Source organism: Linepithema humile, chromosome 1 (genome assembly GCF_040581485.1).
Source record: "Linepithema humile isolate Giens D197 chromosome 1, Lhum_UNIL_v1.0, whole genome shotgun sequence".
NCBI lineage: Eukaryota > Metazoa > Arthropoda > Insecta > Hymenoptera > Formicidae > Linepithema > Linepithema humile.
In genome coordinates, this window is record NC_090128.1 from 11,220,562 (window position 1) to 11,239,278 (window position 18,717).

The 18,717-nt window shown below is 35.0% G+C and overlaps 5 protein-coding genes across 6 annotated transcripts; 3 read left to right on the forward strand and 2 right to left on the reverse strand.

The window, feature by feature from the left end:
* The first annotated feature begins 11 nt into the window (after positions 1-11).
* Rab23 (RAS oncogene family member Rab23) lies at positions 12-6,360 on the forward strand. The gene is made up of 6 exons (XM_012378108.2): positions 12-795; positions 3,318-3,439; positions 4,262-4,424; positions 4,595-4,674; positions 4,773-4,966; positions 5,081-6,360. Exons 1-6 carry the CDS (start codon positions 739-741, stop codon positions 5,209-5,211), a joined length of 747 nt encoding a protein of 248 aa, XP_012233531.1. The 5' UTR covers positions 12-738; the 3' UTR covers positions 5,212-6,360.
* On the reverse strand, positions 6,257-8,852 carry LOC105678617 (BAG family molecular chaperone regulator 2). Its single transcript, XM_012378109.2, has 3 exons — positions 8,267-8,852; positions 7,630-7,742; positions 6,257-7,556 (listed from the first exon to the last, which is right to left on the reverse strand). Exons 1-3 carry the CDS (start codon positions 8,460-8,462, stop codon positions 7,320-7,322), a joined length of 546 nt encoding a protein of 181 aa, XP_012233532.1. The 5' UTR covers positions 8,463-8,852; the 3' UTR covers positions 6,257-7,319.
* Positions 8,853-9,649: 797 nt separating this feature from the next.
* RpL38 (ribosomal protein L38) lies at positions 9,650-10,683 on the forward strand. The gene is made up of 5 exons (XM_012378106.2): positions 9,650-9,761; positions 9,939-9,984; positions 10,174-10,234; positions 10,310-10,432; positions 10,611-10,683. The coding sequence occupies exons 2-5, from the start codon at positions 9,982-9,984 to the stop codon at positions 10,649-10,651; spliced, it is 228 nt and encodes a 75-aa protein (XP_012233529.1). The 5' UTR covers positions 9,650-9,761; positions 9,939-9,981; the 3' UTR covers positions 10,652-10,683.
* Positions 10,684-11,517: 834 nt separating this feature from the next.
* On the reverse strand, positions 11,518-13,613 carry LOC105678613 (chromobox protein homolog 1). Its single transcript, XM_012378105.2, has 4 exons — positions 13,260-13,613; positions 12,434-12,674; positions 12,021-12,339; positions 11,518-11,945 (listed from the first exon to the last, which is right to left on the reverse strand). Exons 1-4 carry the CDS (start codon positions 13,611-13,613, stop codon positions 11,921-11,923), a joined length of 939 nt encoding a protein of 312 aa, XP_012233528.1. The 3' UTR covers positions 11,518-11,920.
* A 197-nt stretch (positions 13,614-13,810) lies between these two features.
* LOC105678612 (tektin-2) lies at positions 13,811-16,618 on the forward strand. 2 transcript variants are annotated; one of them, XM_067352624.1, is made up of 7 exons: positions 13,811-13,950; positions 14,636-14,789; positions 14,960-15,220; positions 15,285-15,461; positions 15,536-15,758; positions 15,914-16,137; positions 16,258-16,618. In XM_067352624.1, exons 1-7 carry the CDS (start codon positions 13,884-13,886, stop codon positions 16,457-16,459), a joined length of 1,308 nt encoding a protein of 435 aa, XP_067208725.1. In that variant the 5' UTR covers positions 13,811-13,883; the 3' UTR covers positions 16,460-16,618. The 2 variants fall into 2 exon arrangements, with proteins under 2 accessions (XP_067208725.1, XP_012233527.1); XM_012378104.2 differs by lacking the exon at positions 13,811-13,950 and having other exon boundaries at positions 14,581-14,789.
* Positions 16,619-18,717: the final 2,099 nt, after the last annotated feature.

Sequence of the window (18,717 nt, forward strand, 5' to 3'; positions counted from 1 at the left end):
AGTTAAATTTCACTTTTCTGCGAAAATAAAGTTTAAAGATTGAGAAGTTTGTATTAGAGAAAGGAAGAAGGAGAGGGAGAGAGAGCGAGTGGCTACGACATGTTTGCTCCAGTGTTTTACACAGCGATCCACTAGATATGTACACAAAATCACCAGACGAGATGTACGCGTCGGCGACAGGTGTCTCCTGCTATACAGGTGTTCCTCAGTCGGCCGGTGGTGGTCGTAGCGGCGCGCATTCGTGCGTGCGTGCGTGCATGCCTGCGTGCGTGCGTGCATGCGTGCGTGCATGCGTGCTTCGTTCCGTTCCGTGCCATTTGGAATCGCGGCGCGAGGAAACGCTGCTTGTCGTTCTTTCCTTATCTCCCGCGAGCGCGAAGTGTGTGTTTGTGTGCGTGAGTTTCGCTGCGGAAGATACTTTTTCGCCGAGAGAATAACGATACATCACCCAGCGGCGTGAAAGAAACGCGGCGCGACGCCGCGCGTCGGAGCTCTGAATAATGACTCGGCTGAGACGCAAAGTCATCGACTCGCGAATACCGGGAAGGGAGAGGAGGTGAGAGAGAGAAAGATATCCCTTTCGTTCTCTCGCCCCTTTTTTTTTTTTTCTTTCTCCGTCTATCCGATGCTGCTTTCGAGTAAAAGCTGAATTTTCACACGCGCGCGGTGCGAGAACGCCGATCTACACGCACGTCCGATCGATCGGAGGACCATGGATTCGTGCTGTAGTGGGATATTATGCTAATCGCGTTTACGGTCAGAATGCGGGAGGAAGAGCTCGAGATATCACTCAAGGTAATCACGATACATTCGCCCCGTTCCTCCGCATATACCTCGTCGTGATTTTTTTCACTTTTCTCTTTATCATTCCGCGAATTCCGCGTGTGTAATTTATTTCACTCGACGCGTACAGAGTGAATCTAACAGAGCGTGACTAAGAGGTTCAGACGCATTTCTCTCATTTATGGTTTATCCGCCGCGCGATTTCCGCCGGCAGGAAAAGCGCCTTTATTACGGCGCGTCGTTGCATTACAGTCGCACAGTTCTTTGCAAAATAAGAAATCGAGCGTCGATTGACGCGTTCTCTTGGCAGTGCGTGGTGAGATTTGCTCTGAAATTAGCTTTCGCCTGCAAATTGAAACCGTTTATCGATACGTGTTTACTCGCAAAACAGCCACTTGATTGTTACAATTGTGCAAATTTACTCGATCGCGATATTTATTTGCGAAATCCACTCGACATTCATGGCCAAAGTACTCAACTTGTTAACTGAACAAAAAAAACCAGACACTCACGATCCCATCGAGGATCGTCTCGATAAGTCTTGCACGCGATTAACACGCGAGGAACGACGTATAATTAACCGGTCGCGGATATCGCCTTATGGAGAATCGTAAAAATCCTTCGATGTTAATTAGAAGGGCATGGACACCAAATTTATCAATTTTGAAATATGTAAATAGCTCTATCAGCAAAACGAACATTTTACGATCCCTCTATTTGGCCATGCGAGTTTCCATAGTTTTGGATTTCCATAAAAATTAACATATTTTTACGAGATTCCGTGAAATTGATTGGAAGTGTGCTAACATTAAACCATTTATATGCAAACGCAATTGAGACGTTGAGTACAGTAAAAGCATAAACAACTTTATAACGTTTTGGGAAACACGAGTTTGGAATTGAAAATCTGAATAATTTAAAGGAGCAAGAAATAGAATTTGAATTTCATTTATATTTTATGTATATTTTGCATATTATTAAATCGTAGTTTTGTTTATAATATTTGCGACAGGAAAGTGTCTAAAAATTTTGAAAATAATGTTCTGCGACAACGTAAATCGACTATGTTTTCGAAGCTTTCAGCGCTCTGCGCAGTACAAACCTGAATATCACGAATGACTGCAAGTAAGATTCACTCTCTTTCTCTTGTTATCTTTTAATTTTATGTTATTCGCTTTATACAATACAAATTATATTCGCCGTAGACTTACGTTTCAGTCGCACTCGACTGCTCGATTGCGCGCGCGCACACAACACACACAAACGCGTTAGAAACAATAAATAAAGAAAAAGGGAAGCCACGGAGGATCTTGCGCATACACATACGAGGCTCGGTGCTGCTCCAGTGATCTCTGCTTATCTCGCGATTGCCGGTAACGGTACCTGCTCGCGTTTTCATCGCGCGTACGCGCCTGTTGCCGGAGACCGCACCGTTTTTTGTGTCCTTTTTTAATTAATCTTGTTTATACAGGTTTACACAGGGTGTTCCGGGATTACTCGACATTCTCCCGATCGCTTTCGGAATCGATTTTCCTTAGCAATCGCATCAATGTCGCATAAATCGTCGCATATCACTGCGATAAAATTAAAAAATTCTACACGTTGTAAAATCAAGATTGATTAGAATCGATGAAGTCGATTAGAATTGCAAATTTTATAATACCGCTGCAGATTCCATTTGAAATTGATCGATGAATGTGATTATGCTTACTTATTTGCGGACAGCACGCCATCCGCGATCGTCAATTATCGCGAAAATGATCGGTGTACGTCGATTTCGAATTAGGATCACAGAACGCGTGGTGAAAAGCGCACATCCGGCACGGTTCCAGGACACCTCGCACTTTTCTCGCTTTCGCGAGAATACTGAGACCAGTCGAAGTGTGCGCGACGCTCAACGATTTATTGTTGCAGAAAGCGCACAAGAACCCGTGGAAATCTACGGTGCGGATTAAATTATTATAGTTGTAAATTTTACCGTATCGATGTTCAATCAGTACTCGATACTTTGCGAACATTCCTGAGATTCGTTCTGACGAGCTATATATGTCAGCTTTGAGTTTTAAGCGCTAAGCCGCGCCGCAGGAGCCAGATAGTCCTTGACGACCGGTTTTTTTTACGGACTTATGTCTTTATCGATGTAACCCACTTCCTACTACTTTACGCGGCGAGCTGCCGATCGTGTTTTGGCAAAATTATTTAGGTTACGATCGTTATCGTTAATTTCGAAAAACCGAGCGATTTATTAAGAACGACTCGCGGCATACATTTTGCGCAAAATTGAAGTCTCCGCCTTCTGACTCTGATCAGATATTAACTGCACATTTATTCCCGTCGAAGTTCACCTACTTTTGCAGACGAATAAAAATGAAAATTTGTATATTTATTAAAATCGTCGAAACTTATTTCGCTTGATTAAATTTAATTGACAAAACTTACCAAATTAGGATTGAAATCATTTTCATCGTGATTGTCGGCGTGCTTTTATTAATGTCTTCCGACTGAATGATAACATTGAATATTTTCTTTATCAGGTGGTGATAGTGGGCAACGGTGCCGTGGGGAAGTCATCGATGATTCAAAGATTTTGCAAAGGCACATACACGAGAGACTATAAGAAGACAATCGGCGTGGACTTTTTGGAGCGTGAGATTGAGTAAGTAATTGTAATGTTTTACAAGCGTGTGTCGAATCGCTTCAAATGAAAATTACCGCTGAACTTGATTTGAAGCGCGGCATTTGGAACAATATTTTTTTAAATAATTTTTATAATAATATATTATTTAATTATTCTTGAATTGCGAATCTTCAAGACATCAATATTAAAAAATCTCTGAGAATTAGAATAGTTACAGAGTGGCGGGAAATATTAGAGAGTTTAAGAGCAAAAGAGGATCCAAGCGTCTTCGATATTTTTCGATAAAGTTACGCCGCGAACGCTGGACGAAGTTAAATCGTTTCGTCCACTGATCTGATTATTCAGTCCCGATCGTTATACCACCACATACATGGATGCGGCCTCGAGAGCGACGTGCCTGAGAAAAACCCGATTTTAATCGTGCCAACGCGCGAGATACCGTGAGATACTTCTCGTAACCCTTCCGAACACCGGCGGTCGACGTAATGTCGGTCAATATAAAAGAAAATTTTGCATTATCCACTCTTTAACACACATTGCACGATCGCTCGCTCCTTGCGCGCTCAGAAATCGCAGCTTGTCTTGATTCATAACTCTAAGTTAAAAAAAAAGTTGCAGAAGGACACACATTTTTAATCTTAATTAAAAATTGAACGAGAATTAAGATTAATTAAGATAAAAATTAGAATAGCGAACATCATGTTAATGGGCAAAAAATTAAAAGTTTGGAGTGACGCGATTAAGGCCAACCTTTTGCCGCCGGTAGATGAAGCAGCGCGCAAGGAAAAAGAGAGAGAGAGAGAGAATATAATGAATAAGAAATATCTTTTCTGCTGACAGAGTTGATGGCGAGGATGTAAGACTAATGCTGTGGGATACCGCGGGACAGGAGGAATTCGACGCGATCACCGCGGCTTACTATCGCGGCGCTCATGCCTGCGTCCTTGCTTACTCGGCCACTGACAGGGATTCCTTCGACGCTATTCCTTCATGGAAGCTCAAGGTACGCGTCAGAGTTTCCTGAAGCGCTCTTCTTCTTTAATCATTTGTAATTTAAAAATCATCGCTTTGACATTTTTCCTGTGAAATCGATTTTCAATTCTTTAAAAAAAAAAGCTGTCCTCTCGAGAAATCGTTTGAAATCCTATACATTGCTGGAATTTCCTCTTGCAGGTAGAGAACGAATGCGGAGAAATTCCTACGGTTCTGGTGCAGAACAAGATCGATCTCGTCGATCAATGCGTGATCAATCCGTAAGTGTGCCAGATAATTTCAATTGAGTCACTGCTGAAAGTTAATATTTAAGACAAATTAATTGGCAACATTGAACTAATCGATGTATACATTACAGGGACGAAGCCGAGAGGCTCGGCCGCGCCTTAGGCTGCAAACTCCTGCGGACGTCCGTGAAGGAGGACATCGGCGTGATGAGCGTCTTCCGGCACTTGGCGTCGCGGTGCCTGCACGAGATCCGTCGCTCCGACGACGACTATCAGGACGACTTGAGATTGTATTCTGTGGAACCTAGATCCCCATCCGTTATAAGTATGAATAGATTCCAATCCCTCCGATATTACTTGCAAAAACCTGTGGTTTATCTCAATGATCCCGCAGTTTATCTAATCACGGGAGTGACGTTGCATCTTTTTTTGCTCACAGGTGCCTTTAGCCCGGGCGGGTCAATATGTCCTCGCAACGCCGCTAATGGAACGATAATCCTCCGGCCGGGCAGCAAAACAAAAAGTCAAAAGAAACGGAATTTCGTGAAGAACGCTTGTAGACTCTTATAGTTATTTCTTATAGAATACATACACGCGTCATCGATGCCTCGCGCGTCCGATTCAGGATTTTTGTTTCAAATTTAACTTTGGATTTATTAATCGATTTCTCGGCGAATCGACAAATTATTCGGATTCCATTCGATTCTAACCGAAAGTGTTGCGGTATCAATGACGCCTGTATGATAATATTACACTGCACGAAGACGCCGAAGAGGTACGGTGTCTTGTAAATATATATAGTTTATTTTATACGCATAAACGGAGGTAATTTACAGTGTCCGACAGTTCAAGTCAGATTCTAACTAACGACTACGATGGTGTGTGTAATCTCAGCTTAATTTACCTCTGATTTTTCTTCTTCCGTTGCTTTCTCCCTACTTTACAATTGTCTGACCTCCCGGCCACGCTAGAGTGAGAAAACAAATGAATGATGGAAGGATATTATGCGACACAGGAAGAATAAGAGAAGAAAGAGAGAGGGAATAAAAAGAAATACAGAAATAAACTACGCGGAGATTAGACTATACAAGGACACGTAATACGCATTTGGGAACTTATTAATTTATACGCAATAGAAATAATTATGCTCATAATTATGTTCATAATTATGCTCATAATGTTAACCAAATGGTGTAGATTATAAGATATAAGAGAAATTAATCGCAAATATTAATTACACTGTGCCTATCCACAGTTACGAACGGGAACAATAACGTAATACGGATTACAACGTGTAATTTGTAAATATCTCGCGTTATCATATTGAATAAATTATCCGTTTTTAAATTGCATGGCATTACAGATCGTATTATAAGGTCTGAATCGTGCCAATATAGCATTAAATACGACAATAATAAAGATAGTAATATGTTATTTACAGATTAAAATGTGTCGATGTAAGTTTATTAAAATCTGACAATAATTACATATCCGCCCATTTCTGTGAGAATTTAGAACTATTGAGCAAAATAAAAGTGCATTTCAAATATAAAGTGGTTTACACAGTGAACCAATCTCCTAAGGCAGACGCCGCATTAAATTACTTAATACTTAGTGCTGTATATGTTATATTTTTATTATGTTTATTCATTATATTACAGAACACAATGAGAATCTCTGTACATTATGCTAAAAATAAAACATCTTTAACAAGTGAAATCTAAAGAAGAGGCTTCCTAGACGTGCACAGCAGTAGTGAAAACGAAAAAATAAAAATAGCCATTTTAGAGCCACTTTTTCCAAAATCGGTTAACGTTAACCGACGATTTCAATTTGTTAATAGAATATATATATATATATATATAAATTATATATATATAATAGAATTGCTAACACGAAGAATAAAATATTTTCATTCGTGTTAGCAATTTTATTAACAAAGTGAAATCGTCGATTAATGTTAACCGATGTTGGAAAGTGATCCTTAAAAAATTAGCGGAATATCTCGATTTATTCGAGAAAATCTATGTTTGATAATAAAATAGAGTTTAATCGCCATTGTTAATCGTTTAAACAACATTAATCAACTATTGTCCATTGTTATATTAGCTCAACTTATTGATCAGCAATCTATATTTTACAAAGTAAATATGTAATTATATTAACTAAAAATGTTAAAAGATCCGTCTACTTTATTTTGAACGTTAGATCATTTGCATAATATTCATGATTCGACATATGCACTCATATAATCTCTGGAAATTCCTCTTTATTTCAAAATGTACATGATAGAGACCTGAAAATTGTTATTATTAATCTTGATCACATTATCGCTTTCTTAAAACAGCAATATTTCTTTCTCTAGAGATGCCTAAGTATCTTCAAATAAGTTCGAGACTCGACTTTAAAAAAACCGAGATCATAGGCGCCGTGGTGTCATAATAGTAAATCCAATTCATTGCTGATGTACTCTACACAAGCAAACATTCTATATAATGTAACTTATTGCGTAGTGGACAAAAAGTGAAGACTTTTATGCGCAGAGAGGACGTAAAGATGTAATTTCCCCGAGTGTTTCCTAAATTAGCTACGAACGCGATAACATTGGAATATCACAAAACGCCGACATTCAAAACCATGTGGAAGATATATCTCTATAAAGTAATATCTAAAGGTTTTCACTGGGTCATCTCCAAAATGTGCATCTTGTCGATATAATCGAGCAAACCCTGTAGCCTTTTCTTCACCCTTTTTTGATCGTCTAATGTACATCCAAGAATAGCAGTCTCAAATATTTTATCGGAATGACCTATGCTATGTGACGAACATGCGTTCATGAATTGCGCACATCTCTGCCGAGTGCCACTTGGATCTTGACGCAAGTTTATGACCAGACTATCGATCAAACCGTTGACCTAGACCAAATAAAAAATAATTAGTTGTCTGCTATAAAAATATATTTCGATATTTATATCAAGCTCTGAATACCTGATGTAGTGCTTCCTGCTGTACATGATCCCGCTGAACAGTGACCAATACATCTACAGTTGAACATCGCATAGACAATCTTTCAGCATATCTTAAAATATCGTCTCTGTCAGCTGAATAACAAAAAAGATATAATTATTTTTAACATTACTACAAACAATATCATCAGTTTACATTTAGAAACAAAAGTATTTAAATTGATGCATATAATTGATGTAAAAATGGTTGAGAAACTTTATGTTTAATAAGTAACAGATTCTAACATGCCTTTTTTCAAACATATTTGATCAAAGATTATAATAATATTAGTTATAGTATGTTGGAGCCATAATGGGCTTATGTACTTTGTTATAAACTATATTTAGAATTAGACTTAGAAAAATATACTTATGTTTTCGTTATAAGAGAAGTATTAATGTTTTTCTATCTAAAAACAGATGTATAGAAGTTGCTGAAGAAACAAAAATGTCTTAATCATTAAGACATCAATGCAAATAAAATTTTCTACTTTTCTGTCTTTCTCTCTATGCAAATAACAATTTTCTTTTCTCTCTTTCTCTTATTAGAAATTTCAGAGCCACTTTTAACAATATTCTTCCAAGAGGCTTCCATTGATCGTAGAAAGTTGATCACTCACGTTCTTCAAGGTCGCACAGCATGTCATTGTTTCTAAGAGTATCCAAAGTCGTCATCAAACTATCCTTTTCCTCCTCGAGCCTAGAAGCATCCTTCCGCAATTGTTCTACATGCACTTCAATTTGATCCAACAGGCCGACTAACCTATCCTTCGATTTCGGCTCGCTGCTCTCTTGTTGTCTATGCTCACTTTCCATGCTGTATCTTTTCGTTTATCATCGATTTTTCAACAAAACGCTCTGATCAGATTCTCGGTGATATAGACACAAATACACGCGCGCTTATCTAAAGTGTTCACGCGATTTTCGTGAAGATCCGCTACGTTGAATTGATGAAGTGTTATGGTTAGGCACGTTACGCTATATAACCAATTCGACTTGAATGTCGCGAATAAGCGCCGATATGAAAAATAAGCAATATCTCCGAATTACAATGTTAATATCTTTAGCTTTCCACAATTTTTCCTCTTATGCGATATAAAAGCTGATAATCTAAAGCGACATAATGCGATAATACGCGATAACGAATCAAGTAGCGAGTGCCTGTGAGTGACAGAAAGATTCTGGAAACCTGGAAACGATTCGATTCTGGTGAATGTCAAAGTTAGGTACATTAGGTGTTTACATGTAACTGTAATAAAATACATCTATACACATAAACCATATAAACAATATCTAACATATATCATAACAATACAGAAAATGCATAATTTGTGGAATTCATATGCAATTTACGTAATTTTATATTTTTTAAATTTTTATCGAACATATTGTTTTAATAAATTTGTATTATGAATATATAAAAGACAAAAATATATTTAGGAACAATATTATTATATTAGAATGTTTTATTTTATGTTCATACTAATAATACATACTAATTAATGTATTTTATCATACTAATGCAGCATAAAGAAACGTACAATCAGAGATGTTATTATAAACAAATATTCTAACTTAACGTTAAATTGTACTACTAAAAATATACGTCTGACTTATATTTTACTCATACTACTATTTTGGAATCTTAGAAGTAAATGTCTCGCCGATTGTTAGTTTAATAGAAAATGACGTATTAGCTATTGTGTAGTTGATTTGTATTATTGAAAAAAGAATAACATTTGATTTATCGTTGACTCGTACAACTTGCTCAATTTTAGCAAAATTCAGCCTAATCGCCTAATCGCGTCCTCTGGCCGTTGAGAAAACTGCAGGACGCGATTAAGTGTCTTCTAGTTGTTGAAAAAATTAGAGGACACGATTAAGCGTTTTACGGTCATTGCAAAAAATTGAAAGACGAGACTAAAAAAAGTTGTCTGAATTGACGTCACTTGACGTTCATTTGCACTTTTGAAAAAATCTTTTTGTTGATCTATCGTTGATGTAGCGATTGTGGCGGCTTGCAGCGGAATTTGTCGAAATTATGACTGTACGACAGAGTTATTAGAGTTGGCAACTCTGCTCTGTTCTTTCCAATTCTTTTCGACGCGTTTTAGGGTAAGTATAACGTGTTGTTTCTACAGTATATTTTATATCTTTTCGTTTTTTCATCATCGTTTACTATTTTACCAAGATGTTTTTTCAACTCTGACTCGAACAAATATATCGTTTTATACGTCTAAATAGTTTTGCGTTTTGCTGGAAGTATTTCATCAATTTTTCGTTCTGTTTCAGGCGTATCTCAGCACCTAATTATTCCACCTAGGTTACAAACAACATGGTGAGTAAACGCATTTAATGATCATACACTTCCACTCTTTTGCTTTAAATATATGTAATAGTACATATGGCTGGTACTTTATTTAATTACGGCAATCAAGATTTATACTTGTACCAACATAACCTCATGTTATCAAATTGATGATATCAAATGAAATAGTTAAGTGAATAATCTATCTTGTATTTTCAGCCACGAGAAATCAAAGAGATCAAAGATTTTCTCCTGAAAGCCAGGAGGAAGGATGCAAAATGTAAGTTGTTCATTCATTTGCTTCTTCTGTCACTCTTGAATTATGTGTAATTAACATATTGGGTTCTTTCCTTAGCTGTGAAAATCAAGAAGAACGCGGACAATGTTAAGTTCAAAGTTCGCTGCTCTAGGTTTTTATACACCCTTGTGATTACTGACAAGGAGAAGGCTGAGAAACTGAAGCAGTCCTTACCACCAGGTAATCATAATCTATAAAATTGCTTGTAGCAACTATAGTTAAAATTGTTTATAACAGTGATTTTTAATGCTTTTTTTATCATTTATGCACTTATAAAAAGAAATTAATATACTGTTTTAAAATATTATTTCTAAAGATCTTAGTTTTAAATATTATAACAAAGTTCAAATATTTTTAGGTCTACAAGTAAAGGAAGTGAAGAGGAGTGAGCGTGTATAAAATGATTAAATAAACTACATTCTTAAACATTAGTGTTTTCTTTAATTTTCTTATGCTATAATTATAGTAATTTCATATTGCATATTGACAAATTAGTGAAAACCATTTGTCGTAGTTTAATAGGACACACACAATACAGCTTCAAATCCTTTTTTTCTTTTTAAAAAACTTATCTTAGGGAAAAATATTAGTTTAATACATGAATGTTATTACTGTAACGTAGCTTAGTTATATCTCTTGTGCATGCACAGAAAACATTTTTATATGAAAGAAGATTACTTTTTATGATCTAAAATGTATTCGAAATAGAGCTATATCTTATTCTTTTCATTCTAATCTTAAAGCCTCTTGGCCTTTGTAACTATATTGAATTATAACGTCAATGATATACGATTTTCTCTGCATTAAATGCCAAAATCTTAGTCACCATTCACACTTGACAATATAAATTTGTACACTATACCAAAAACTTATAGCGTTTTTGAGTGAACAGACTTTGATACATCTTAGATCAATTACTACAAATTCAAATTTTATTAGTAGAGACAATTCAATGACATCATTAATCAACTTTTGTCGAAAATTCATTCATTCAAAAACACTTAGTTTTTCTGCGTTTTTTAATACATAAAATTAATTTACAAAATGATAAGTTTTCACTATATTTTATCCAATACAAACAATAAATTGATTTTAATATATAATGTAAAATGTAAAAAAGTATAAAATTTTGTTATAATTCAACATTGCTAAAAGATCAGAAGCCTTAAGTTATACTTATAATTTGTCCACAAGTATCTCTGATAAAAAAAAAGTCTAAAATAAACAGTATGATGCCTATATGAGTTACCTGCCTGATTTATTCACAGAGATTCTCTATCTTCTTTGAAAAGATGTGCATTTATATTATATACTTATAATCTCTAGTTTAGAAGTACAAGCTAACCATGTATAGCAAATTATTTTTGATATATTCTTTTTGTTTATTTCTTTCTCTCAAACCGCTTTCTGTTCTTTTTTTGCAAAACTACTGACTATATATAAAGTAAATTCTCTCTTTAACCCCTTAACGCACAGGTTTTAATGGTTGATAACAGAATAAACAAAACTTAAACATTCTTGACAAGCATCTATACTCATCAGATACGTATACATAAATAGTGTGATTTTTTAGTAATAATTATTTTTCATACCCGAAGTTAACACGGGCTTGCGTGTTAAGGGGTTAAGATTAAAATAAAGATTATGAGACTGTGTCATTCATCTTCATTAGTCGCACTCATGATAAGTTGCCCTACAAAAGAGTATCACTTGTTTTTAATACAATGCAATTGAAGAGCATCAATTCATGATGAAAAAAAAGAATTACCTTTGCTTGTCTTTGTTACGTTTCGACAATCTCCTCCCGCTGTCTTGTGTCGATAATGTATATCGTTTAGTGTGCACTCGATTTGTTCTGAGTTCTCGCATGTCGGAGATCTTTGCTCGCTCCACTTTTTGCATAAACTTAGATATGAGGTCCGGGCAATTCAGATTCTTTTCCGGCTCCCATGTATCATCAACTGGACCAAATCCCTTCCATCTAATTAAGAATTCTCTTGAACCATTCTTTTTAAAACGTACTTCGACTATTTTCTCGACTTCAAACTCCTTTGAACCTTCTTTTTCTTTTTCCTTAATATTTTCTTCTATAAGAACAATTTACATAAAATTTTTATTATAAATAATTCAAGAAAAAAGTGATATTGTAAGATAAAACGATTAAACACAAAAATGGTATACCATTTTCCGTCTTTATTTTAGAATTTCCTTTAGATTTTCTAGATCTGTCTGCCTTGACTGATCCAGTTTTTGACGATTTTATATCCTTTTCTCTTTCCTTAGCTAAATACTCCTGGATTAGTTCGGGACAACTCAGATCTTTCTCATTTTCCCAAGTATCAGCAGACTCTCCGTAACCTTTCCATCGCACTAAAAATTGTCTGCGACCTTTAATGGTACGCAGATTAATCAGCTCCTCTACCTGAAAAAAGAAATCTCTTTTAGATACAAAATTTTTATTGCATCAAAAATATCTATCAAAAATGTAGTATTACTTGTTGACTATCATAGTTAATTACTAATTGTCATAATAACAGGTTCTAAAATTTACAGATCAAAATACTATAGCAAGATTTTCTATTAAATAACTTATTTAATTAATCAAAAAACTTATTTAAAATTATTAAATAAAAGTTACTTTCTTTAAAACAAAGTTGCAATACATAAATTTTTTATTATAATTTTAGAATTATAATAAACGAATTGTTTATTGTTAATTTCACATATGTCACGAATTTTGCCGCGCTTTATTGCACTGTGTGAAAAAAGATATGCTATAAAGTTAATGATTATATAGCGTTTGCTAGCAATTTTCACTTTGTTAAAAAAAAAAAAAAAAAAAAAAAAAAAAAAACAATAAATGATACTAAAATGCGCATTTACATAAAAAAAAGATCGAATTGTTCAATAATATTCTTTAACTGATACTTCGTTTCCATGTTTAGTCCAATGTAATCGACAATCGGTAACGTTAAATGTGAAGTGGCGAGATGAATAACATCGATACCTCGTACTCGTTGTCAGGGGATTTGTCCCGAGCGGAGGTGGATGCCTTCTGATCCTCTTTCTTTCTGCGTTTATTAGAAAGTTTCTGTCCAGCGGTCTTCTCGCCATTCGTTTGCTCTTTTTCTGCCGCGGAGTCATCCTTATTACCATCATCCGCTTCCGCATTTTCCGTCGCCGGCTTCTGAGCCGATGCACCGCGCGACGAGCGTCTCTTCGAGGCGGACTTTCGCGTTACGAGCGCGTCATCATTTTCGTCGCTATCGGTGGCTATGCGTGCGCCGCCATTTTTCTCTGATTCGCTGTCGCTTGCCGTCTCCGATTTTCTATGTTTGTTTTTCATGCTCAACCGACGCATAATACCTCTACAGTGCCGTTTCAGAGTGCAACTGGCGTTCGCAAGGGCTCAATTTCGCCGAAAACACCAAGAAACTGCAAACACTGCAAAATCTTCCCGATTTTTGCACTTCTATTTTATCCGTCTTCTTCGTCCTCTTATCGGTTTTTCTCACTCTGCCGGCTTTTCCGTTATTCACCCGCCTCGATGGCGTCGACGATCGGCCGACCGGTCCCTTCCCGCCGCGTTCTAAACCGAACACGAGAGAGTTAGTCCTCGTATTCGACGAAAATGCGCGCGCACTCTCTTATCAAACGTCGCAACAACGCACACCCGTGTTTATATCAGAGTATGCCCGGTAAGTGTTGTTCGACGCGGAGGGACGTTTTCTTCAAGTGGATCGTTGATGCGCATGTGTGATCGTGCACTGCACTATACACAAGCTTCCGGTGATGATGTTTCCGCTGTACAACGAATTTAGTTCCAGCAAAACAATTGAAAATCTTTTCTTAGATTCTAACACAAATGAACAAATTCTTATTAATATTCCCGCCAATATTATTAATTATGTAATATTTTTTTAGAAATTGAAGTCAGAAAACTTTTTATATAGCAATTTAATTCATTTTTTTCAAGAACTCGAAAAGATTGATGTTAAAATTGGGAACATTTTATCTCGATTATAATCTTAACAATTTCTTCCAAGGATGCAGATTAGACTAATTGCATGCAATTTATATTAATGAAAAAATAATAGGAATGTTACCATAGTTCGAAAAAAAATATTAAATATTACAATGCTTATGTATAAGCTCCCGTTCTAACTACGCCTCCTCTTGTTGTCTTGACAACGTTTCAATATGTTTGTTATATCAGCTGTCATCAGCACGACTTGCAGAGCATCTTCCTGCTTTTTCTCTTCAAGCTTAACCTGACTTATATAATAATTAATTAAATTTTTTATTTGTTAAAACAAATTCTCGTGAACATGGCCAAATTTGTAAGTACTTACGAGAAACCCTTGCCCCATATCGGTCTGCCAGATTGGTATGCCAAACAATGGCAGCTTCGACAGAGCGCGGATGTTAGAAGATCTGAGGCTTGTCAACTACGCAATTCGGGTAAAACTGTCCGTGCCGAAGCGAATGTGAGAACGAAATGGGACACTTATGTAAATAATACTCGAATAGCGGACAGGTGATCGCAAATTGCTTAATGCTTCATTGATCTAAAATAAAAAAATATTAAAATGAGAAAATTTAGATTTGGATTTTTGTTTATTTGCACAATTAGAACTGAAATTAATTAACTTCTCTTTATGAAAAAGTCATGAAACATATCTCTGATTGAATATTTTATCTTTGCAGAGTGACGGAATTATCAAGATGGAAAGACACGATCGAAGATTTATTGCAAAAGTTGTTGACCGAGATGTGCTTGTTGAGCGACGAGAAAGCCAATACAGAGAAAGACATTGAAAGTGTAAACCGTCTTCTGCAAATTGTAAGTGAATGCATTTCAACAAGGGACTGCCGTAGAGTTACTGAACTCACTTATGATGAGGCTGATACCGAATTGAAGAAAGAGTTACGCACAATCGCAAGTATTCAAGAAGCATTAACTAAAAGGTAATTAAGGTAATGATATAATTAAAAAAAAAAAAAAGACCTATATTAATTTTTTATGTTATAGGGTACAGGCCGCATGGGAGAAGTTAAATCATTTGGAAAGGATCAAATTTGAGTTGAACTTAGACATCGAGGACAAAAATGATACCATCAGAATAGACAAGGGAAATCTTAAATTGGATCACATGTGTGCGAACATAAGTTACAAACCGAAGACATCAATTTGCGCCGAGAAAACAAAGTATCTCTTTTCCATATTAAAATTGATAATTAGTTTTGTACAGATTCGTAACACATCTCTTTCCATTTTCACAGTTTGATCACGTACGAGATGTGGTTGGACAGATGTCATCGTTCTAAAATGTTGGCCGAGAGTGAATCGAATGACTGCTACACCTTCCGCGAAGCTACGCGTGTAATGAGGGAGTGTGCGTGGAATGATATCAAAGCTCAACAAGATGTGACGGATTATACTTTAAGAAAGAGAATTTATCAAACACAAAAAGCTAGAAACGAATTGGAATGGCAGAAGCTTAAGGTACTTATAATCATTCTAATCTCTGTTTTGGTTATAATTTATTAATTTCAATGAGCGGACATGGAGTAAGAATAAATTAAAATATAATTGGACATTAATATTAAATGTGATGGAAAAAATAATCTAATCTTATCTGCATTTTTTAATGCAAATAGGTACAACAGGAAATGGAAATGTTAGCGAAGGAAATAACGCAGTTGGAAGCAACTTTGATGAGTAAAATAGGTGTTGTAAAATGCGTCGAGACGCGATTGGAAAATCGTGTTTATCGACCTGGATCGGAACTCTGTAAAGATGAAGTCGAATTAGGTTTGCAGAGCGAAAATTTGCAATTGAAACAAACTGAGGAGGATCTGGCTAAAGTTATTGCGCATACAAAGTATGTATTTGTGTGAATATCCCAAGAATTAATTATTAATAACAAAAGCAATTATTTATCATTCAGCATTCAGCATTCATTTTTTCAAAATGTAAACTTTATATGAAATTAATCTTTCAGAGCAAGCTATAACAGTTTGGAATCTTTACTTATGTGTATCCAAAGCAGCTTAGAAGATAAACAACATTCTTTGAATACTGATGTTATGTGCTTGGACACGAGAGCGATACTGAAGAAAGGTGATAGATCACGTTTGCCTAATGAAACAGATCGTAATATCATGTTAACTTCCATGGAAAAAGAAATTCCACTAGCATCTTAAACTTAACGTTCCATTTGGGTTTATCCGACCCATTTGCATTTTTAAAATATGATAACTTTGTAACTATTGCTTCTAATATTTCCAAATTAGCATAGATATCTAGAATACGAATAACTTATTAAAATAACTTATTAAAAAATAAACTACTTGTGAATTTTATCTTCTCTGTCAATCAGTAAGTGTAAGAACAAGATATCAGTAATCCCTTTTCAGTATAATTTATGAATTGTCCTAGATTTGATATAATATGTGTTATCTTTTTATTTATTATTGCTGTTTTGAAATTTCTTTAACCATAGTTGATGTTTCTTTATTTATATATCTATCTACTCATTTCTTGTCATTTTTTATTTCAACAAACAAATGCTGTGCCCTGTTTACACTTGTCAAACGGGATTTTTTCAGTTTCATTTTGCATATGCGAAAGTTGACTTACAAAGTTCATGTTTATGTAGTTATTACACCTTTTCTCTGCATTTCAATTATCTGTCATGATAATCAATCATCAATTAAAAACTCAGCTACCTGTATCTCCTATATCCTCCTACGAGATTTTTTTTTAGCATTATTTGGAGCATTCAACATTCTTGATGAAGGCAATCTATGCATATCTATTTCGGTTTACCGAATCTTATTTTACTCAATGTGTGATCCTTTTTCATTCGTTCTTATCAGGAAAACATTGTCGCATCGTTTCTCTATCTGCGGAAAAAATACCAAGCTTCAGATGTTAAAAATTTATATTACAAAGTATAAATCAAATTATTGTATATTGTTGTTCGCAGCAGGATAACGAGATTTGAAGAGGCGTCGAAAATAAAGGTGAACGCAACAGTAATATCATTGAAACTAAAAACCCTAAAACAGGGCTATGGCAGCGCCATACTGTCATTGAAATCAAGTGAAATCAGAGAGAAACCACGCTGCCGTTTTTCGTAAGACGCTTTTTCTAGGCCGTACACTAGCGACGCGTACATCCATTTTACAGTCTGCCTGGAACTACATGGTCACATCCATTTTCCGGGATGGTAAAAGAGCCCTGGTTGGTTCATGTCCGTGTTACATCCACAATTTATTGAACAGAAATACGTCTCGCATATAGATATAAATTATATCTATATGTTATAAATTGTATCTATATAAATTATATCTATATGCGAGACGTATTTCCATGTAGTTCCAGGCAGGCTGTAAAATAGATGTACGCGCCGCTAGTGTACAGCCTAGAAAAAGCGTCTTACCAAAAAAGGCAGCGTGGCCCCTCTCAGATTTCTCTTTGGTGATACATACATTAGAGAAAAATAAAGAAACATTTTAAAAATCAAAGAGTAACAATAACATCATCAATATTATTATTATTTACATTTGTTATATTTAAGAAAAATAAATAAGCTAGAAATGCAACTAAAACGAACAACATTCTGCCTATCGTGCACATCACCAGATTTAAAACGCAAGCGTCGGAACTTTATTTTTTTATTGATTTTTCAGAAAATAATAATTTTTTTAAATGAACGGGTACCATATGGCATATCTTTTTACTAGACTAAAACACTTTACTTTTATTTTTTGTTAACAAAATTTAATTTAATTTTTAATCTAAATAAAACATAAGGTTTTATAATTTTTTTTTAATTATGACACGTTGGTATAATATAAGATATATTATTAAACTTGTCTTCAAAAAACTGTTATTATAATAATTAATAGAATAAATAATAACGAATAACGAAATAATAATTAATGGAATGAATAATAATGAATCATTTATATACAAATTTATAACTATAAAAATTAATTTTTATCCTTTATTACCTCAATTCAATTTTAATTAAATATAAATCAACATTCACAAATAAATAAACATTCAAGCATCGAGTATCTATCTATCATAAAAGAAGAAATTTTGCGCAATTGAGTTACTTAAAATTGGTAATAGAAAATGGAAAATACAAATTATATCTCAATAAATAAGAATTGTGTAACATAAATTTCGCATTGTACATCGATTAAATCGCGCATTTCGAAAGATTTATTTCATCGAAATTTATTGCACGGACAGCCGTGTTCACGCAAAGCGACGTGTTTCGTGACATTTTCATTGCGTGGGCATTTATTAATTTAATTTTTATTCTTATATTTATTCATTTGTGTTATAATACGAAATAGAAAAACGCTCAAAAAGCTTTAAAACGCGGAATTTTAATCAAGTAAAATTAATTTTTATATTGGATCATGCTGACAAATCTACAGATAAA